General features: G+C 53.6%; 1 protein-coding gene across 2 annotated transcripts in view; it reads left to right on the top strand.

Annotated features, from left to right (window-relative positions):
- Positions 1-22,613, top strand: part of ASS1 (argininosuccinate synthase 1) — a 49,378-nt gene extending 26,765 nt beyond the window's left edge. For both annotated transcript variants that reach the window (XM_019728854.3, XM_019728853.2), the window contains 7 exons: positions 1,474-1,564; positions 4,033-4,117; positions 4,719-4,783; positions 12,568-12,699; positions 17,273-17,429; positions 20,849-20,914; positions 22,322-22,613. In XM_019728854.3, coding sequence (XP_019584413.2) covers positions 1,474-1,564; positions 4,033-4,117; positions 4,719-4,783; positions 12,568-12,699; positions 17,273-17,429; positions 20,849-20,914; positions 22,322-22,367 — 642 coding nt within the window. In that variant the 3' untranslated portion in view covers positions 22,368-22,613. The remainder of the gene's footprint in view (positions 1-1,473; positions 1,565-4,032; positions 4,118-4,718; positions 4,784-12,567; positions 12,700-17,272; positions 17,430-20,848; positions 20,915-22,321) is intronic.
- The last annotated feature ends 226 nt before the right edge of the window (positions 22,614-22,839 follow it).

Genomic DNA, 22,839 nt, shown 5'->3' with positions numbered 1-22,839 from the left:
CAGATGAAGGGATGTGGCTGGCCCCAAGTCCCACAGCACTTTGGAGGTGTGGGGGGCCTCCAGCAGAGCCCTTGTCTGAGCTCAGCAGTAGAAGCACCAACTGTCCCTGTGGGCCCAGGGGTGCAGGGACTGGGATAGTCATCCACCCCTCCATCCAGCCAACAGGCAAAGTGACCACAAGTGAGGGACCCGGCACTTCTGACAGCCCTCAGGTCCCCGAGGGGCACCCCTAGAAGTCCATCCAGCTGTCCTTCCCTCCTGCACCAGCCTCCCTGGCATTTTCGTGGGTGATTTTCATGTCTGGTAAATAGTCACTTTACAAATGAGGAGACCGAGGCTCAAGGATGTGAGGCCGCTTGCCCCAGGCCCCGCAGCCTAAGGTCTTGACGCCTGACTTTGGGGTATTTTCCATGACTCTGAAATCCAGTACATGTTTGTTGAGGGCCTCGGGTCCCCTGCACTGTGTCCAGTGGTCCACACCCGCACAGAATTCACAGCTGCAGCTACAGGCCCTCCCCCTCAGCCTCTATTTCTTCATCTGTAGATGGGGTAACAGCACTTGACCTTCTTACCAAACAGGGCTGCTGAAAATGCAAAAGAAACTGCAGATGGAAAGTGGCATGTGAATATTTGCAGGGTTTTGAAAGCAAAGATTTAGGGACTGCACTTTCCAGGATATCAGCAGGTGGACAACAGCTGGGCCTGGGGTGTCTACGGGGCGGGGGCGGGGGGGGGCACTTGAGCAGTCAGGCCCAAGAGGCCCCACCGTGGCAAGGGGCCAAGTCACAGCCTGGTGGGGAGGGGGCTGGAAAGGCGGGCAGGAACTTGGAGAGTTCCAGGCAGCCAGCAGCCCCTCCACCACTGCATCCAGACGAGAGGCCCATTTTCCAACACGCCCAAGAAAAAAATATACATAAAGGTTGATGTGTTTTCAAATGGGTTTTTGCTTTGCTCTTCCCTTTTCTCCCTGTGAGTATTAACCTTGGGGACCCCGAGGACGGCTCGGCTCGCTGGAGCACCTGCTGGGGTCATGTGTAGTCATTAGCTTTGCGGTCCATGCAGAATAAACCCCAATCCTGGGAGTCTGCGAGAGCGTGTGCGCCCACTCCCGGAAAGCCCTCCAAATGCTGCTGCCTGCGCCTCTCTGCCTCCAAAGTCACACTTTTCCTGCCTGACTTGTTCCTCTCCTGCTATTCTACCTCCAGCTGTGGGGGCGTCAAAGAAAAAGATGAGATCAAGTTGAGGGGAAAAATTGTCTGATTTCTTTAGCCCTTTGTTTCCCAGGCCCCTGGCAAGTGGAGCTGGCCATGGGCTGGGGAGTGAGAGGCCTCCTGCACTGCCAGCAGCCCCCCAATTCTGGAGAGGGGTGCAGATCTCTGCAGGAGGGGGGGAACAGGGTGTCCAGGGACTGGCATAGCCCTGCTTGGCTCTAAGCAAGCACCCTGCCTCCAACCTCTTTCTGTCTTTTGTCAGAACCAAGCGCCCCCAGGCCTCTACACTAAGACCCAGGACCCAGCCAAAGCCCCCAGTGTCCCTGACACTCTGGAGATCGAGTTCAAGAAAGGTAGGTGCCCACCCATCTGGACTCAAGGCAGTGGACTCTTGGGGCCCTGAGTCCTTTCGCCTCCTTGCCGAGAAGCCTGGACACAAGCTGTCTGCATCCCTCTTGCATTCCTGGAGGCCAGACTTCAGGCAGGGGCTCCAAGCGTTCCCCACCACACTCTCCCCCAGAAAGCAAGACCCCTGGAAGCCTCCAGGCCTTGGAGGAAGGCACCCTCAGCTGCCACCCGCCAGTTCATGGGCCCCAGATAAAGACTGAGCATTTCAGTCCAAGCAGCCACTTTCCGGCTGCTCTGGCACTTTGTGGGAGTCATTCCGCTTGCCTGAGCCTCAGGTTTCTCATCTGTAAACTGGGATAAAACAGCACCCTCATGCTTTCATGGTGTAGAATGAGGTCTAAATGGGAAGTGTTGGCCCCAGCCCCAGGAAGTGCTCAGTAAATGGCGAGACTTAGAGAGCTGGTCTCAGGGGCCCCTCTGAACCCACAGCTAAAGCCTCAGTAGTCCTCGGCTACTTGATGTTGCACCCCACACCACGCTTGCTTGTGTCTTGATCTCCTCATTCTCACTGCTATCAACAAGGAGTGTTTGCTGGCCTGGCCTGGGTGCTCAGCCTTGAGCCTGGCATCAGGGGCACCTCTTGCCCTGGAGGGTAGAGGGGAAGGCAAGGCATGCCTGGTAATGGGAGGAGCAGGAGCAGGCTCGGGGTGTGCGAGGATAGGACCTCTCCAGGAGGCTGCAGAAATCAGGGAGGCTTCCTGGAAGAAGTGGTACTGGGCATGAGGGCATGGAGGCTGTTTGTACTTTAATGACCCGCCTCTTCCCAGCAGCCTGGCCAAGACAGTGGACATTTTCATCACTCCCCATCTGTTCAAACCCTTGCCTTTCACATCACTTGGGGACCTAAGTGTCCTTGGTCTCAGGCCCCTAAAGGCAGCTAGAACACTAAGTCCCTCTTGTGCCCATTCTGTCTGAGCCAGGCCTGGTTCACGGGCATGTGGCCTGTTTGGGCATCATCTCTAAGAAGATGATGGGACGACCCAAGCAGCTCCCCCCAAAGGTCCCCCAGGAGCCCGGGAGAGCAGTGAGGGCTGGGAGGTGGGCAGGAGGCAATGGCGGGTCCTGGACACAGGCTCTGGCAGCCTTTGGTCCAGGAATAGGGTGGCCCTGAGGCTGAGCCAGAGAAGAGACGTGATCCATTTTAATGATTTCAGGACTGTCTGGAGAAAAAAAATGGATGGGAAGAACCCTCTCTGACTCCTCCATTCATCCTCTAGTTAATTTATTTGAAGTTTTAATCTAATTATTAACTATTTTAAAGGCTAAGAGGCTTTCTCTGGCAGCAGCACCAACAATGTCAGCCCCTTTCTGGGGCAGGCCCCATCCAAGGCCGGGGAAGGAGGCGATAATAGGACCGGGGCGGGCGAGGAAGGGAGGGGAGAGGCAGGGGGTGGCAAGAGGGGCTTATGGTTCATTATTGGGCAGACTTACATTTAATAGCAATTTACAACCAAGTTATAAAACCCCTGGAAATGGGGGTTAAGAATGAGGAGGCTGACAGCACCTTGAGCGAAGCCCCTCCAAGCGGCGCCTGGCTAATAAAGACTCGAAAGCCGCTATTGAGCCCTGATTGGCACCCGATCCGCTGGCTCCATGGTAATGAGCTGGGCAGATGGGTGGGGGATTAGCCGCCAACTTTGAACAGCCTTTCTTTGTCACTGTTACAGCTCTCTTGTTAGTCCCCTAATACATTTATTGCTCATTTCACACCGCTCGAGAAAGTGCCCCTTGCTATTCAAAGTCAACCCCGAACCCACCCACTGCCCCCCCACCCTCCCCTTGACTCGGCCCTTTCCTCCCGAAGCGGCCGCCTCCCTCCTGCCCTCCTGCCACCCCAGACCCGACTTCTCAGAATTCATGGAGCGGGCACCATTTCACCCCCATTAATCAGATGGCTGCATGCGGGTCTGGGGTACAGGGTCGGGGGCACGGGGGTCCGCCTGACAGACGTGGCAGGGGGCTGGGTGTGCATGAGTGAGTGTGTGTGTGTGTGTGTGTGTGTGTGTGTGTGTGTGTGAGAGAGCTCAGCCGCACCTCTGCCGGGCGGCCCCCGGGTAACTGGTGGGACAGAAGGTGCTCCCGGCATAAGACAATGGTGGAGCGTGAAATTCAATTAGTTCAGGGCCTGGTTCCAATTTCACAGCCCCTAAATGCAAAAGGGGCAAAGAGAATAGGAAGGGTGGGGGAGAGCGTTTTTATTGCATTTTCCCTTTCATTCTGGGGGGCTTTCTCGCCCCTTCTCTCCCCCCAGCAGGCCTCAACCTGCACAGGGCTTTTCAGGGACTCATTTGGAGTCCATATCTGTCACATCCATTTAAGGCGTTGCGGGTGGAGGGTGAGGGCGGGGTGGCAGGCACAGGCTCCTCCGCTGAGTTCCGGCCCAGAGGCCCACTGCCCTCTCCTCCCACCCTAGGGGTCCCCGTGAAGGTGACCAACATCACGGATGGCACCACCCACCGCACGTCCATGGAGCTCTTCGTGTACCTGAATGAAATCGGGTGAGTGTCTCAGCCCAGCCTGCCTCCTAGGAAACCAGTGTCCAGTCAGAAACCACTGTCACGGATCCGGCCCATTACGGCTGATGGTCGCGCCTGAGGCCTCGCGGCCAGGAGTATAGGCCTGCGTCCCACAGGCAGCCTTGGCACAATCCCACAGGTGTGATGTCTCCTAGTTTGCTAGGAGAGGCCTGGTGGCCCTCAGCCCTGGAAGGTAACAGCCCCAGAGGGTCCACTACCCCCTAGAGATGGCTTGGCTTCCTAAGACCAGGATAGAAAGAAAGAGGAGCAGTGGTTAGGGCGAGTCCCACGAAAGGACCCAGGACGAAGGTAACGGAAGCTGGAAATTAAAGTTGCTGTGTGACCCAGGCAATCCTTTCCCTGTCTGGGCCTTAGTTTCCCCATCTTACAATGGGTGGTTGGACCAGGTGACTTAGCTCAGATGTCCTCTAAGTCTTGGATCCTGAGATGGTGCCTGATGTCCTGCATGTGGTCCCGGGGTGGGCACAGGCCAGATGTGCCCAAATTGTGGCAGCCGGGTGGGTGGCATGTGACACCAGGCCTGTGGCAGCGCCTGACCCCGAGTGACCCGTCCTCCCCACAGGGCCAAGCACGGCGTGGGCCGCATTGATATTGTGGAGAACCGCTTCATTGGGATGAAGTCCCGAGGTGAGTGCTCACCCCCCAGGTGTGCTGGCTCCCGAAGCCCCCTGAGGTCCCTGTGCCACTCGGGCGTTGTGACACCCGTGCTACCTCAGTGACTTTGGGCATCTTTTCACCCCGCCAGACTCAGTTTCCCTCCTGTGCGGTGGGGATGGGCGGCCCTTTGCCACTGGCTTCCGAGAGTGTTTATGAGAAGAGCTGTCCCGAGGCTCTGAGGAGAGGAGGTCATGCTCTGCTGTGCCCCGGGTGGGTCAGCCAGGTTTGGTGGCAGACTGTGCAGGGCCGGTTTTGTGGTCGTGGTCATTGGGGCTGCACTGAGGAGGCCACGCTGAGCTGGCCTGGCAGGGGAATGCTGCCAGCGGTGGGCGCTGTGGGCTGCAGTGTGAGTGGCCAGGGCCTGAGGGCCTGTTCCAGGGTCAGGCATGGCCCAAGGCGTGGGGGCCTTTTTCTAGGGCTGGGCAGGACTCCGCCTGGGTGTAGAAGGGCTACCCTCTTGGCTAGGCTGCCAGGCCTGTGTCTGCCTCTGGCTGGGCCAGGAGAGAGGCGAGGTTGGTCCCCAAGCAGGTGCCTCTGTCTTCTCTTAGTCACAGGGCCCTGTGATTCCCTTTGTCAGTCACTCACCGAATCATCTTGACCTCACACTCCTCTCCAGGACTCAGTTTCCCCATCTGCACCCAGGGGATCTCAGCTCCCTGTGGTTCTGTGATAAAGCAATGCTACGTGGGGACCTCTAAGAGGGAGGGGGCAAGCTTTCAGCAGTTAGAGCCCATGAATAGGGCACTTGAATTTTTAAATACTGGAGGTGGGGTTGAGGTCCCCTGTTTTGACAGGTGTTTAAATCACTTTGTTTAGGGTCAATTTACAAAGATAACACAACGAAACACAACCAGGCCAAAGTATAATTCTTCAGGGTGTTTTCACTAAGATTCCAAAATCCAGAGAGAGCCGATGGCCAGATTTCAGCTTTTGGAAAAGGATGCTGGAGCGGGAGGCAAGATGCTGTGGTTCTCACCCCACGTTTGCCCTGCCCTGACCGTGACCTTGGACTTAGCATCTCTGGGCCTCAGTTTCCCAGATGTATTATAGTAGGCGTGGGGGACAGAGTTGATCCTTCAGGCTCTGACCTGTTTGGATTTATCTCAAAAGGTGTGCGGAGGAGAAACAGGAAGCGGGCCCTTGGCCTCTTTCATGTGTTTCTTCTCAACACAGCTATTATGGAAACAATCTAATTGAAACTCTGGGGAAGGCCTTGTAGAGCACAATATTACTAATTAGCTGCTCCTTTTTATCCTCTCTTACCTTTGTTAACATCTGATTAAATGTCCCTTTGTCTTAGTCTGCCCTTGAGAGCCAGCTCAATGTAGAGCATCCAAGGCAGACATGGGAGGGACGTTGGGGAGCTAGAGAGCAGTATCCTCATTTTACAGACTGGGAAACCAAGATTCAAAGTCACAGGCACGTCCCTGGCAGGACCAGGACTGACTCGCAGACCCAGAGAGGATAAGAGCTTAAGTCTGGAGTGGGCTGATCCAGTGCTAGCCTGTGTGTAATAACCAGAACTGGTGCCGTGGAGGTGCCCCATAAATGACTGTGGCCCCGGGGGGATACTGAAAGGACAAAGGTAGCCTGTCCCCTCTGGGAGCTGTCAGTGAGGCTCAGAGGTGTCGCTAAGGCACTTATTGTCTGTTCCTCCTTTGCCCGTGGCAGACATCACGAATTGACTGTGGATGTGTCTCTGAATTGATTGTGGATGTGTCTCTGTGCTGCCGGCAGTCAGTGCCAATCAATTAGGAGTGGCACTTACGGTGAAAATGAATTGCCTTCCCTTACTGGAAAGATAAGGACTGGCCTTAGGTCGCTTTGTGAAATGGCATCCTGCTTGGTGGGGAGAGCCAAGCAAACTTGAGCTGAAGGAGGTAGTGACAAAAAGCCTAGACTGGGCTCTTCTGGGAAGACATCCTGGAGGTGCTGGTAGGAGTATATAGGCTTTGACTGGTAGGATGTGGACTACAGAGGGTGAAGCAGGAGCTCTGTGGGGAAAAGCAGTGGTAGAAAAAGGTAGGAGGCACCCCGGATAGCCAGTTGGGTGGTGGGTTGGGTCTGATGGGGACCAAGCCCCTGGAGACCTGGGGAGGCATGAGAAGCTGGTGAAGAGGGTCCAGGCTTTGGTGCCAGGCTTGAGTCCCCGTTTTGGCTCCATCACCACGGGGAGAGCAGCTTGGCCTCTCTGAGGTTGTCAGCTTCTTCACTGTGAAATGGGTTGTGTGCAGATCAAACACGGAGAGCTCTTGACCCACAGTAGGTGCTGTGGGTTGGGGGATGAGAGAAGAAAAATCGCTTCCTAATTTTAGGGTGATAGCTTATTTTTACTTCTCCATTCCCAATAATTCATAGTGAGAAAGTAAAGAGTGGGACAATACATTGGGGCATTATGGATTCCCCCTCAATGAGGTTTTTATTAAGTCTACAGTAACGGGAGAAGCTGTTAATTGCCAATTATATTGAGTCCAGAGCAGGAAGGTGCTGTTGTCCGTCCGTATCTCAGTGTACGAGGGAATATGTCATTTGTATTGATTTTACAAAGCCCGTAATTGAAATTCGTTAAGGGCTTGTTTTTTTTTCGGGGGGGGGGGGGAGGTTAGGGAGTTGGGCAGTGCTAGTGCCCTGGGTCTGGGGTGGCCGGCTCAGTGACACTAGAGGCTATGGGGTCAGAGGGGCAGGGGGCTGGGGAAGCTGCAGATGGAGTAGCTTTCGCTGTATTGTGGCTGTTCACATTGTCATTATCACATTATCTTTTTAACTCTGGAGGGGGGCTAATTAAGTGAAGTAAATGAAATCAGTGGGGAGGAAAGGGGGGGCAAGGCGAGCAGGAGGAAAGCAGGGAAGGAGCCAGCCCGCGTCCTGCACTCACCTTCCGTCCTCCCCTCCCAGTCCTGCCTCTCAGGACTCACCTCTGCCCCTGCGGCCACCTCTTCCTCCTCTGACTGCCCCCTCCTCACAGCCTGCTTCCTCTTCTTTCCTCTACTCTCTCTTCCACTCTGTCCCACTCTCCCCTCCTCTCTCACTTCCTCCTTACTTCTCTGCTTTCTAGCTAAGAAGGAACAAGGGCTGTGCCTGCCCGCTTACCCACCTGCCCACCCACCAGAGGCTTTGCACAGATGGAACCTTCCAGATGAAAAGTGGAGGGAGACCTGTGAAGCAGAAGCATTCACACTCCCAGAGGCCTGGGGTAGCGAGCCTCAGAGGCCCACCCTGATTCCCAGCGGGGGCCTGCAGGGCACCAGGGGCATAGAAGGTGGTTAGTGTCCCACCATCACTTGCCTCCCCATCACCATGGCAACCACCTCTCTCTTTGGCCCTTGTACCTAACAGGGGAGCCCTTGGGCTCCAGCCAACCTCCCTTCCCCCGGTCTCTCCAAATCCCTCCTTCTGGACACTGCCTTCCCAAAGGACCAGGGCCTCTGGTCCAGGTGCCCTCATTCCACCCCCACCCCGTGACCCCCGGCTGACTTGGCAGAACCCACTCAATTCTGCCAAATTGCTCAATCCAGGCTAACCTCACAGCTCACAGCCTCAGGAACACATGAGAAGAATTTCAGCGGCAGCAGCTGGTTTGGTCCCCACCTCTTGGTGTTTGGTCCACTCTCCCCGCCCCCCCCCCCCCAGTTCCTTGCCCTTCTTCCCCACCCCTCCCCTTGGCAGTAATTATGGTGTGATTGAAGCTGCTCCACAGAGAACTGCTGACACCTCTGTCTTTTTCCTGTAAACACAGGGAGATGAAAATAGACACTTGGAGCTGCTGTGTGTGTCACTCCGAAGATATCTGTTGTCTCTTCCACAGCGACACTGAGACTCAACTGTCATTTCCTCCTCCTTTTTGCGCAGTAGTTTGTATGCCGACTGTCAAAAGCTCCAAATCCCTAGTCTTTTAGCATCAGGTTTCTGTCACTGGTTTTTTTTTTAAGTCATTTTTTTTTTTTTCCCAAGAAGAAATGCATAGAAATCATGTACTCCCTACCCCTGTGGAAAGGAGAGGGAAGATCTTTAAAATGCCACACACACACACACGCACACACGACAGCAGTAACCTGAAAACAAGCTTTTTGATCAGTCACAATTAACTTTTAACACCTTCTAAGAAAAGGAGCAGGAATATTAATTGTGCTGGTGTGTTTCATGGCTGCAGCTTTTCTTCTTGGGCCACGACTCTTCCTATTTCTGCCTTGAATGGCTGACAGCCACAAGGCTGGTTCCGAGGGCTGGGGGGGGGCGGGCAGCTGGCTGTGCCCACCAGGCATTCTGCTCTTCTCGGAGTTTGGGGAGACAGCAGCAGGCCCTTGGGCAAGCCGTAGCCTTTCCTCGCTGGAAAGTACAGATGTCGTCCTCGAACCCTGCACACCACCGGTGTTGCTCCCTCTGGACGATTGGGAGGTGATGCTGGGAGTGGGCTACAGTGTTCTAGAGACGAAACCATCAGTCTGCATGCCGCAGTGTGGGGACAGTGTGTCTGGGTGCTTACCTTCAGGAAGGTGGAGGTTAGAAGGCCGAGCCGCAGGCAATTGCAATCTTCTCATTTTCCAGACAGGTTGCCCAGGGCTCAGAGAGGGGCTGCGACAGGCGCAGGTCACACAGCAAAGCCGGGCACTCTCTGTAAAGGTGTAAGTTGTGTGGGACTTCTGGTCCCCATCCCCGGCCCTGCAAATGCAGTTTGGACCAAGCCCCACAGCTGGCCCAGCCAAGGACAAGAAAGCAGGGAAGCAGCCAGGTCCCCTGGGGCTGCAAGTGAGGTGGGCGGCTCCTACTACTGGTCTACCCTGGATGCTGCTGTTGCTACTGTCTGTGTTGACATAAGGAGGGGCTTTAAAAGTTTCTTTGGGTTTTTCCAAAAGGTGGCAAAACGAATCCATTTCCCATCCAATAAATACGGAATTTCTAGTATGTGCCAGGATAAGACCAGCAGGCCTTTGCCATGATCTTGCTATAGGTGACTCTTGGGAAATTATTTTATTCTTGGTGATAGTTTCTAGGATAATTGAAAACTGACCCCTTTAGCATTGTGGTTATTTCTGCCGTTTTGGAGGCAGATATTTCTAGATGTTCTGCACACACCTGTCTTTATAAATAGACTGCTGAACGGTCGGGCCTCTCTTGGTGGCCCAGGACCATCGGGAGCCACTTGTTTGTCGTGCCATGCTGCCCCCCAAAGAGTGGCCCCAACAACTCCGGTGCTGAGTTCTTGTCTGTTTTCACAGGTTTTCCATGTCCCCCACCCCCACCCTCATGCTGTCAGCAGTGGCTTTTCTCAGACATCCATTCATCTCCACCTCCATCAGCCTTTCTCACCCCTTTCCTGGGTTATGTCTTTGAGCCTCTCTGCAGAAACTGAGCCCATTAGAACTGTGTTTACAAGAGTAAGGATGAGGCCAAGTGAGGGCCTGAGGAACTTCTTAGGGAGTCCAGGGCTGGGTCTCTTGCATACACTTGGGGATTCGTGTGTTTTCCTGCTGGGCAGGCCATTTCCCCCAAAGATCACAGCTGGATTCAGGACAGCCACGGCCGGCCGTACAAGTGAAATGGGATAGGCTCTTCTGTGGCTCATTTTAGTCATATCCACACCTGGTCTCTTTGACACATACGTCCCCTGAGACCAGGGAACCCCGGAGCCCCAGTGAAAAGGCTCCTTCTCCCAGCCACAGCACCCCAGACTTGCATGCTTCCTGTCATGCTCCAGTGAGTCCCTGATCCCTTTGCCAAAGGCCCTAAGGGGCAACCTGGAACAGAGATGGGAGACCCAGATGCTCGTCCTGGGCGTCTTGGGCAAGTCATTTCCCTCCCCGGGCCTCAGTCTCCTTATCTGTAAAATTGGCATGTTGGACAAGATCAGTCTTTTAAGGACTGCTTGGTGGAGCCCAGGGTTTACAGAGGGGCCTCTGCTCCCCCAAGTCGGGCCTGAGCTAGCTATTCTATATGCTGGGCTTCTGCCTAAGACTGAATACTGGGTTTGCAGCCAGAAGTTAGGGGACCACAGCACCAGGGTGATCCTAACGGGCCTTGCCTTCAAGTTCTGACATTTCTGTGATTCCCAGACTTAGAGGTCAGAGACGAGGAAAGCTGTCAGGATGAAATTTCTGGCCCATCACACCAACTCAGTCTTGCCCACATCCCCTTTGGATTTCAAGTTGAAAACAATCTCCTTTCTGGTTTTTGCATTTTTTAAAAGGATCTTTAAAACTGAGGTAAAATACAGATCACATTAAGTTTACCGTTTTCACCATTTTAAAGTGCACAGCTCAGTGGCATAGGTACATTTACCCTGCCGTGCAGCCATCCCCCACCTCCGTCCAGAACTTTTGTCATCTTCCCAAACTGACGCTCTGTCCCCATTCCCCTCTCCCAGGCCCTGGTAACCAGCATTCTCCTTTCTGTCTGAATTTGTCTACTTCAGGGACCTCATGGAAGTGGCATCATATAGTATTGGTCCTTTTCTGGCTAGCTTATTTCACTTAGCATAATGTCCTCCAGGCTGGGTGAGGTGTCAGAACTTCCGTGTTTTTTAGGCTGAATAATATTCCATGGTGTGTATATATCACATTTTATTTATCCATTCATCTATTGATGAACATTTTCGTTGCTTCTACCTTTTGGCAGCTGTGAATAATGCGGCCACGAACATGGGTGTGCAGATCTTTTCTGTTTGTTTTTTTTTAAGAGCAACCAGTGTGGAAAGACGATGGTGGTCCATTTTAAGGATAACTGAAAACTTGTCCTTTTAATGCTGTCACATTACGTGGTGGGAAGAAAGGAACCTTTCAATGTAGCATTCATGGGGATGGGGACAGTTATTGCCCCTCCTCCATCAGGACACGAGTATGGAGCAGGTTTATTCAAGGTCAGCTGTCTGTGCTCACCTGAACTTTATTCAAGAGGCCACACTGCTGGGCCAAGAGGGAGTCTGGCCGTGTGCGCATGGCAATTGGTGCCTCAAATGTCACGTGGTGCTACTATTCGGACCTTCCTCCCAGGTCGGCTTCCTCCCATCTGGTCCAGGCAGATTGTTTAGCAAATGAAGGAACTGAACCTGAGGTGACAGAGGGTGTATTCAGCAAGACCATGGATTTGGGACCCGATCACCCACTAACCCACAGTGCCACAGACAGCACTGGTCAGGGACTCGGGGCCTAGGCTCAGGTCCCAGTTCCATCCTTCTCATGGCCTCAGTTTTCCCACCTGCATAATGGGGTCAGCGCAGGTGATTGCAAGCCCTCCACCTCAACAGTCAGGATTTCTCTGCAGAGGCATGGCTGCAGGGGACCCATTGGTGAAGGCGGCGTATGTGTGCACACGTGTACACATGTATGTATGTGTATGCATAGCCACCCCTCCTCTGGCTCCCCAGTGGAAGGGAGGAAGGGATATTTGGGGCCCTGGGCTCCACTGTAGTCGGTTTAATTACAGGTTTTCAGCCGCAGGCCGGTGGGCACGTGTTGGGAAGGAGGGGGAGCAGCTCCGAACCCTGTCATTTTCTAACGTCTGCAGGCCTCTTCAAAGGGGGGCATCCAGACATTTTCTCCACAAGCCGCAGAGTGGACTGTCGTGGCCCCAGCATGAACATAATGACAGATGCATTTTGCAGCAAGCTGGGAGTGAATGGGTCCCACCGGCTTGTCTCCTGTCAAACGAGTCATTATTTTTTTTTTTTATTTTTTTTTTTTTTGTCATTTGCTGACAGTTTGGGTTTCATGCGTTTCTCTCTTTTTTCTCCTTTTCCCCCTGCCTGGAAAAATGGCTAGGTATCTACGAGACCCCAGCGGGGACCATCCTTTACCACGCTCATTTAGACATCGAGGCCTTCACCATGGACCGGGAAGTGCGCAAAATCAAACAAGGCCTGGGCCTGAAATTCGCCGAGCTGGTGTACACTGGTGTGTAGGCCCCGCAGCTGCCCCCGCCCCTCCCTCACCAACCAGCACCCGCCCCCAGTTCCACCCCTCCCACTGCCAGAGCCCGAAAGATACAGGTTGAATGGGGTCAAGTGGGGACGCGATGAGGAAGGGAGGAGGGGATGCTGGGACCCACCCTGTTCACAGGACGTCAAGGGAAACGCGCCCGTTCCCCCAAGGGGTCCGCTGCGCCCGCCACCTGCAATCTATAAGACTGCAGCATGGCCAAGGACGCATCACGGGTCATCCCCCGGGCAACCAACCTTTATCCCGCACATGCCAGTGCCGGGCACTGTGGGGACACGAGCCGTCCCAGGGGCTCCTCCCAACTTTCCTAAGAGAGCTGCAGCCAGCTCCTTTTATAGATGAAGAAACAGGCTCAGCGTGGAAGGAGCTTGTACAAAGTTACATAACGGGAAGTGGCCTCACTGGGTTTGACTCCAGGTCAGGTAGAACCTCTGTGAAGTGCCTCGAGCAGGGGGAAGGCTGCCATGGCCAAGAACTCAGCCCCACGCCTGGGCAGAACATGAGCCAGACACATGGCCAGCCCACGCGTGGAATGGTTGGTGGATGACCTTAGCACGCAGTGTATGTGGCTCCCCATTTGACACGTGAGGAAACTGAGTTTCCGTGCCTTTCCTATTATCACAGAGTTGGAATTTAGGTCTCCTGACTCCAAATCCATCCCTCACCTTGTCTAACAGGGGTCTCTAAATTCAGCCTATAATTTAGCCCATGAGCTAAGACTAATTTCTATATGTTCAAACGGTTGGGGCAATTTTTTTAAAAAATACCATTTCATGACATGAAAATTACAAGAATTTCGGTGTCCACAGATGGTTTTCGGGGGCACAGTCATGCTCGATTCAAGTACAGGTCATCTGTGGCTACTTCTAAGCTCCCAGAAGTCTAGTCGTTGGGGGTGGCCGGTTGGCTCAGTTGGTTGGAGCTTAGTGCTAATAACACCAAGGTTGCCAGTTCGATCCCCGCATGGGAGAGACAGCATGACCCACAGAGCCTAAAATACTATCTGGCCTTTCCAGAAAATGTTTGCTGACCCTGCTCTCTAATATTCATAGCTCCCTAATTTGAGAAATCACATCAAACAGCCTCTCCGAGCTGTTGGGGGAACAGGCTGCTGCCTGAGGCCGACCTTGACGTCGGGGGCGTGGACGTCAGGGGAACCCGGGAAAGTTAATGTTAATAATAACTCCCCGGGATTGGCCTCCACTGCCCTCACCTAGTTCCCTTGTCCTCCACCCTGAGGATCTCTTTCCTTTGGAAACTTCTAATCATGGGAACTCACTTTGGGATTTTAAGAGGACTCTTGGTTATTGGCTGGCGTCACTTCTCCCTCCCATTGTTTCCGGCAGCTTTGAAACCGAGTCCCCCCTTTCCAGGTACAGACAGGTGTTTAAATACCATTGTCTCCTGCGGACTCTCTTACTCCACGGGGTTTCAGCGCTGAAAGGTGGATTTCGGTTACAAAGTGGGAGAGTCATTAAGACATGGCAGGCTGCAATGGGGGAAACAGCACCTGGCTGGGCTGCTTCTGCTCCGAGGTGTCCAAGGAAGCTGAGCGGGGGCAGGCAGCCAGCCTCCCTCCCACGGTAGCATGGCTGCCACCTCTCCTGCTGTGGGGCCCTGAGCGGGGCACTGGCGGGTGTTACCTAATCTCAGCTGCACAGAGGTGAGGAAATTGAGCCCCAAGCAGGTGAAGACACTTATCCAAGGTTTCATAGCTGCCGAGCGGTGGCTGTGAGCCCAGGACAGGCCGGCTTCAAAAGCCAACTTCTCGGCCACTCTAAAAAATCCTAGGGGCAGGGAAGGTCATATGGGCCATTACAAGGGGTGATCAAGGGCCTTGGCAGCATGCACAGGGGAGCCCCGGGTGTCTGAAGCACAGCTTGGACCCTGGCTATGGACTCGGTGCCTCTACGCTAGGCCACCCGGGTTGCAGCTTTGCTCTGTCAACCACCGAGCCCTCTAAATGCAAAAATGAGTTACAGTGGTTAGGAGGCTTCAAAGGAAATAAAACCTCAGGGTGAAGGAGAAGGGATGAAACAAGGGCAGTGGAGGCTTATCCTGTGCACTTACTATTAATACTAACTTTACCCAGGGACCCCTGACGTCCAGGCCCCTGTAGATGTCAACATCGGCCTCAGGCAGCAGCCTGTCGTCCCCCAACAGCTCAGAGGGGCTGTTTGATGTGATTTCTCACATAAATGTCATAGATCACGGGTTAGCTTGGGCCAAGTTACTTAACCTCTCTGTGCTTCACTTTCCTCATCTGAAGAGTGGGGATAATAAGCCTGCCTGTCTTGTAGTGAGGACTGAATGCATGAATATTTGTAAAGCGTCTAGAACAGTATCTGGCATGAAACGCCATTCCAGCTTGTGTTAAATAACCACGAATGCCTGGTGTGGGCTCCAAGCGTGGAGGAAGGAGACAGAGGCCTCGCCTCTGGCTGGGTTTATGATCTTGGGTAGGTCTGTCTCCTCCCTGAGCCTCAGTTTCCCCTCCTGTAAAGTAAGGGACACTGGTCTTTTCCCAGATCTGTCTAGCTCCTCAGTGATACAGACTGTCACTCTGCTGTGACACCTGGCTTCCTCGGACCCCCTGTGGTCTTAGGGCACAGATAGGACCACTGAGGCAAGGAAGCCTTTCTGTCTTGGCCCCAGTCCTAGATGCCCTGGTTACTGTGACCTCTGTCCTCTCACCCCCAAATTTCCTGGTCTACCTGTATGGAGTTTGTACAGGCTCCCCACCTCCAGGTCCTGAGAGACCCTGCCCCCCCATACAAGGTCATCCTGGCAGGACCACAACTTCAGGACCCATCTCATTTAGTGGGCACAGCTCACCTGCTCTCCCCTTGCCTCAGTTTCTGCGGCAGTAAAATGCGTGTAATGTACAACTCACACAGAGGGTTGTCATCCCCATTAGGAAAGTGGTTGGCCCAGGCCCAGGCCCCACCTACAGCACATCCACAGGCCTGGGACACGTAGGGTCTACCCCATGCAGCACAGGAAGCTCACTGTCCGCCACCCCAAGCTGGGTCTGCTTGGAAAAGAAATCTGAGCACCAGACCCCCACGGGATAGAGGTGGGAGATCCTGGGATAAAGCCCAGGCCAGGTGCTCCCACAGGGGTCTCTGTCCCCCTATCTCTGGCTCCATCTACTGCCTGTCTTCCAGCCTGGGAACTTAACGATGTAATTACCCCTACTTAGTCAGAAAGATGGCCAAGCCCAGGACAAGGGGCATGGTGGGGGGTGGGGCCATCAGGGTCCCCGCCCACGGGGTCTGCGCACTTTAAGATCTCGCTGTGTGGCTTCGGACAGGCTCTTGCCATTCTGGGTGTCTGTCTCCCTGGATATAGTGAGGACTGATGGAGGCCGTGTTCAAATCTCAAATGAGATGCTCAGAGCTTAGCTTGCATCCTCACTGAATGCACACAACCCCCAGCGAGTGGTTAGTATATTATCACACTGTGTAAATGAGGAACTGAGGCACCTAGAGGTTGCTTGTCAAAGTAGAACTGGGGGATGTGAACTCACATGGCAGGTCACCAGAGAGCCAGGACCCAAACTCTTCTCTGCCTGCCCAGCCCTCCCCCACCTCTGCAAGCCACCAGCCCCCATCCCAGAGGTCTGCTCCCCTTTCCCACGGAGAGCTTCAGCAGGTGCCCCTGGAGGCCTGGGCCTCCAACAATAGCCACAGACCTGGGGCTGACCCAGCCCTTTATCAGGGCAGGAGATCACAAGCCATCTGGCCTCACAGCTGCCCAGGTGGGCTCACCTTCCCAGCTCCATTTCAGAGAAACCCTACCCCTTGTGCACCCCTGTCCCTCCCCCAACCCCGGCCAGCCTTCCTGCCGGCCCCTCAGCAGAGACTAGAATGGAGCAGGCTGTCCACAGGTCTGAGCCTGCCAGTGCTGGGGACAGGGCCTGGGGGTAGGGAGGTACCCCATCTCTCAGGCATCTCATGCACTGATGGGATGTTCCAAACATAATCAGGAAAGCTCCAAGGTGGTCATGTGAAGCAGAGTTGTTTCCACTTGGGCCAACTGAAGGCCTAGGCCCCCCCACTGCAGTCTGTGTGATCTTGGAGAAGTTGCTAAACTTTCCCGAGCCTCACTTCCTCACCCAGAAAAGCTGCCCTCGTAAAACTGAGCTCCCTGTGGACAAAGGATGGGGTCCCTTTACCACTGTCCCCAGCGCCTGTCCGTGGTGCTCCCTGAATGTCTGTGGCCTGAAGCAGTGAGTTAGCGCCCCTCCTCCTGACCCTTGGGGGGTTGACTGGATGGCAGGGACAAGGGAGAGCACCTCCTTACCCACAGGAGCCCTCAAGGTCACAGGAGGGGCTCCCGGGCTTGTTCCTTGATGTGGCTGTTTACAAGTGCACATGGTGCCGGAACTCAGCAGTGAACAAGGCAGATCCAGGCCATGATGGGGTGTAGCACTGGTGCCCTTCCTGAACCCCAGTCCCCCCACGCCCCGGCCCAAGGCCAGCAGCATGGTGGCCTCCCTAGGTCTCTCACTTTTTTCTCCCCATAGGATTCTGGCACAGCCCTGAGTGTGAATATGTCCGCTACTGCATCGCCAAGTCACAGGAGCATGTGGAAGGGAAGGTGAAGGTGTCTGTCTTCAAGGGTCAGGTGTACATCCTTGGCCGGGAGTCCCCACTGTCCCTCTACAATGAAGAGCTGGTGAGGTAGGTGCCCCCACACCTGTCTTACTGCTGGTGCATGTCCTCATGTCCAGTGTCTCTTCTGACTGGCTTTCTCAACAAGGATGTGCCTGAGCACATGTCAGGTCCTATGCAGAACATGGGAGTGGGGGGAACTGTCAGGAAGAGTGTTGATACCACCTCTGCCTTTGTGGAACCTTCAGGCTAGATGGGAGAAATGCACCAATCAAATGATCAACTGAATGGAGAATTAGGAAGGGTGACACCGGGCTATGAGGAGGTATAGGATACTCTGGCTGGGTATAATAATGGGGGTGTGGAGAAATTTCTTTGAGCTGATCCCCAAAAGATAAGAGTATGTCATGTGCAGAGGCTCTAAGCCTTGGAAGAATCCAGAACACCCCAGGCACTACAAGAACCTGAGGGACAAAGGGCCAGAGTGTGAGGGTCCTGGAGCCAGAGCTGAAAAGGAAGGACGTGATTGGATCTGTGTGTTTCGAGAGTCCTTCTGGCTGCTCTGGAGAATGGGTTTGAGCAAGGTGGGAGCTGGCAAGGGTGGAAACAAGGGCTTCCCAGGGACATGTTTGTGGTGGCTTGAACCAGGTTGATGGATTTGGCAAATATTTAGGAGGTGGACTAAAAAGGGCTTGATGTAGAGGGAAATAGAAAGCTCCAGAATCACCTGGATTTTTTTGGCATGAGCGGCTGGGTATACTTTGGTGTCAATTACTGAGCCAAGGGAATGTTCTTGAGGTAAGCTCATGCTCTTGAGGTTGGGATTTCTTTGAAGTAGGCTAGGAGAACTAGCTCATTGGACATAGGAGTCTAGAGTTGAGGAGAATGTGGGTTGAGGACATTGGACAGTGGTAGACATCTCAATGTTTTCTGAAGTCGAGAGGAGACTGTAGGGGAGAGTCAGTGAGATGAATAGAGAGCCAAGGATGGGGACCTTGATGGGCTTCCTCACTGATGGGCCAGGCCAAGGCACTGAGAAGGATGCGAGGAGAATAGGAGAGGCCTGGTGGGCTGGGTCAGAGGTAGCAATTGCCTATTAGCTGTGCCTATGTTTGCATTGTGAATGAGAGAGTGGCCTTGACCATGGAGCAAGGCGTCTCTTTGGAGGTCACCTGGTCAAACAAGAGGTGGGGGACAGATCCCTGTGGGACAGACTGCCACAACTGACTCAAGTCCCAGGCTGAGGCCAGCTCTCCCCTCCTGGAAGCCAGTTGAGAATTAAAGTACAAGTTTTGTTTGGTAGTCAATATTATTTTTCTCTTTGCCTCTCTTCGCCGTGTTGAGTTTCTCCCCACTTCAATCTTTCTAAACACTTTATAAGCCATAAATATAACCGAATCCGTTTAGATCAGTCGGGGTAAATGTCAAATTATCTTCTCTCTTTCTCTCTCTGGCTCTTTCTTCCCTCCCCCTCCAAATCAACAGCCTCTAATAATCTGCCCAACCCTTCATTAAGCCTTACAGTCTCACTCAGGGAGATTAAATGAATAAAGTAAAAAGGGAAAGGGGAAAAAAAGAGAGAAAAGCAGGAGCATTTATTCTCACTGTGTCTCCGACCATTTCCCTTTTCTTTTTGATTTCTACATCGCTGACTTGAAAGCCCTTGAGTGACAGCGTCACAGGGACCAGCAAGGAAGCCGCGAGAGGTAGCAGAACTGGAAATGCCGCGGCACAGTAGGTAGAAAGTAACGTAATTATAGAGCAGGTCAGAGCCACTCGAATGAACAAAAATAAAAGCACAGAGGTTTTCTGTAGACCGTCAGGGGAGGTAGAAAAAAAAAATCATTGTAAACTCTTTTTCCACCCCCCCCCCCAACCCCAAACCAGTTTTAAAAAGAGGTTTTTCAGTTCCTGAGAAACACCTCTGGAAACATTTCGGCAGCCGTGGGACAGGTTTGTCCCTGAGCATGGGCCTCACCTTGCAGTCTGGTGGGCCAGTCCAAAAGGGCCCATTTGGGGAGGGGGTGGCAGAGTTCCTTTTGACACGTGAGAGATGGAGGCGGAAGGAGAGATGCACAGGCGGGAGGGGCTCCTGTCTTCTCCCTGGGGCCCTTCCACAGGGGACCGGGCGATTCAGACAGTGAGAGAGGCCGGTGTCCTTAGCTGATTCACGGTTTGTGTGTGCGTGTACGGGGGTCAGGTTAAGCTTGGATTGTCACTCCCAACAAGGTCTGTAAAAGTGATTTGGTGTTTTAGTTTGGCCCAGTCTTTCTTCTGACCGGTGAGGGCTCAAGCAGCAGTCCCTCTGAAGTTGGACATCTTGTCCCTTTTCAGGGAACTTGCTGGTTGGCCGCTGGTGGCCTCACCTACCTGAGCACTGGAGGGGCCGGTGAGGTGGAGGGGAGTGGAGGGCGGGGTGGGGGTGTGGGGATACCATGCACCAGCTTCAGGGCCCCATGAAGGTCAGGGTAAGGGCGTGGAGGGGGAGGGCAACAGCCCAAGTCCTGAGCAAGTTTCGGGGCAGCTGGATGTAGAGACCCCATTTGTTGTAGAAAGTCCACAATCCACAAAGAACCAGTCAGAGGCACAGCCTCGGGGTAGCTGAAAAACAGCAAATTCCCTCTGCCCTGCCCCATCCTGTCCCCGGTCTCACCTCTCTGGAGAAGGCTCCTGAGGGGACAGGCCACCTCCTTGTCATGAGAACCTTGGAAACTGTTATGTCCTGAGGCTGGAGTTTGTCAGACATGAGGACAAGAGGCTGATTCAAGGCTGGGCACAAGGAGGGGCCCATGAGAAACGGGGGAGCAAACCCCTTTCCTCCGGAGGCATGGACGGTGGCCTTGTAGTGTCAGATCTGAGACCACAGTGCCCTGAACTTGTCCAAAGAGCTTTTCACAGTCGTAATTAATGAAGGCAGATGGATGATAGATTGCTTATGTCTGCTCCCCCCGGTGGGCACTGTTCTTGTCTTGCTCTTGTTTCCTGAGCACCTGGCAGGCAGGAGGTATTTAATAAATACCTGAATGAATGAACGAATGAATGAACGAATAAATGATGTGAGTAATAGTGCCTGGGTTTGAGGAGGAATTTCACAGGGTCTCACTGGTTGGACAAACAAGGTAAAAGGTGACACAGTGGGTAAATCTTGCCGTGAATGTTGGAGGCCCCTCTGTAGCCTGAGGGACAAAAATCGAGACTGTTCCCACGTGCACCCCCTGGCCTCCTGGGCCTTCAGCCACTGGACATCATCAGCTGTTCCTGACCACTCCTTGGAGCCCTCACAGCCCCGAGGGCGGAGATGGCTCAGATGTTTGTCCTCAGTTTACCTACGCAATGCTCTGGTCATAGGAAGACACCAGCCAGTGAGCACTGGCTGGGCTGAAACCTGACGTGCCCATCCATGCAGCAGCTGTTCCTGGCCCCAGAGGGCCCTTGGGTGCCAAGGGCAAAGCCCAGAGTGCTGACCAACTTCTATTCTCTCCTTGCAGCATGAATGTGCAGGGCGATTACGAGCCAATCGATGCCACTGGTTTCATCAACATCAATGCCCTGAGGTGAGAAACTCTGGGCCCCGGTGGGTCCTCAGACCCCCCCAAATTAGGGGAACAAACTCTGCTGGGAGCTCGACCACTCTGAGCCACCCTGCCCTAGACAAGCCCCACCTTCCAGTCCCTCTACTCGTGGCATCCTCCGTGCCTGCTTTGGACCCAGCCTGCTCCCATTCTCAGCGGGACCAGAAGGCACACTTGTGACAGCCAAAAGGATCCTGGCCACCAGGGCTCCAGGTTTTGGGGTCCTCCCCTTAGCCTCTGACATTCACTGCCACCCTCTCCAGCTGCAGGGTCTCAATGAGGAGACCTTTCCTGGGCAGTTTAGAAAGGGAAATGGTGGAGAGGTAGAAGGACATCCCAGATGACCACCTGGTAGCTCCCGCCTTCATATACCTGAGCTACAGGTCTAGCTAGAAACCATCCTAGCCACGTGGATCTCCATGGCCCATTGGGGTGGCACACATCTGAAGCCACTCAGACCGGGGTTCAAATTTTGACTGCCGTGTGGTCTCAGACCCCTTCCAGACATCTGGGAATCCCATGTGGGGCCGTTAACCATACCTGCCTCATAGGTACAGGGCCAATTTGATATGAGTTTGTGGAAAGGAAGCACATGGCCCAGACCCTGGCATGCAGGTAGAGCACAGTGCCTGGTGGCACGTACTCAGCCTGGGCGTGGCCCTGAGGCTGGCATGCACCAAAAGCAAGCGGTCATTTATGCCAGCAGCTACTGTAGACTAAGCCACTCCCAGGCATCTCCTAAGTTGTCTCATTTAATTCTTACACAAATTTGCAACTCCAAAACCACGCTCAGAGTATGTAAGTAACTTGCCCATGGTCAAATAGCTAGGAAGCCGCAGCACTGAGTCCAGAAAGCTGTCTGCCCAGTGCTGGGTCTCAATTACCAGCTTCCTTCTCATGGGGCTTGGGGTTGGGAAGAAGGTTGTGAGAGCCTCTCTCCTCTCCTTGACACTTGCCCTGGCACACAGCCACCATCTTCGTCCAGAGCCAGTCTCTTTTCCCTGGGCACTCTCCCCTCCGACAGTCACCTCCACCTCCCGGCCTGCTTTGCTCTCTGTTTGTATTGTATGACTACAAACCCTTTTAAATGACTCCAAACACACTGGGTTTTCATAATGGCCTCTTCATTTCTCCCATTGCCAGTTAAATGCTTTGTCTTCAACAATGACAAGCAATGTTTTCCCCCTAAGATAAATTAATTACATTATCCTGATTGGAGGGCAGGAGGGGCCAGGGCGGGAGAGGAAATAGAGGGAGAAAGAAAGACAACTTCACACACGTCTTAACAAACAGCTGCCCTGCCACCCCAGCTCTGCCTGAATTAATTGAACTGACTGCGTGTTGTTATTGTTAATTTACATTTTTCTTTGTTTTGATTCTGGTTTACAGGCTGAAGGAATATCATCGCCTCCAGAGCAAGGTCACTGGCAAATAGACCAGCTGACAATGAGGAGCTGGGCCTCCTCACTTTGCCCATCTCCAAGTACAGGCCCTAATTGTCGTGATAATTTGTAATTGTGACTTGTTCTCCGGGGCGGGGCTGGCGGCGTAGTGGGGGTGCCAGGCCCCAGCTTTATTCTCTGGTCCTCTGTAGCCTGCAAAAGTGGTCAGTGAAGGGAAGGGTGGGGGGGTGGATACAGTGGGGAGCTGTAAAATGACAATTAAAAAAAAAGACACATGAGTCTTTTGTTTCTTTATTTCTGCAGAGACAGGGGTAAGAGTGTGTGTGTGTGTGTGTGTGTGTGTGTGTGTGTGTGTGTGTGTAGTCAATCGTGCTTTTCTTAGACCAACCTTTGTGTTTTCTAATTTAAGTGCTCCCGAAGGCCACCTTTTGCCAGAGAATCTGTTTATCTGGAAGAATCGACCCCTCTCTCCACCAGCAAAAAAAGAGGGAATCCAGAAGTGCC

Source organism: Rhinolophus sinicus, chromosome 16, assembly GCF_057876585.1.
Source record: "Rhinolophus sinicus isolate RSI-liver-muscle chromosome 16, RSI-T2T, whole genome shotgun sequence".
NCBI lineage: Eukaryota > Metazoa > Chordata > Mammalia > Chiroptera > Rhinolophidae > Rhinolophus > Rhinolophus sinicus.
Note: the sequence above shows the minus strand (reverse complement) of the source record. Positions and strands in the feature narration are given on the sequence as shown.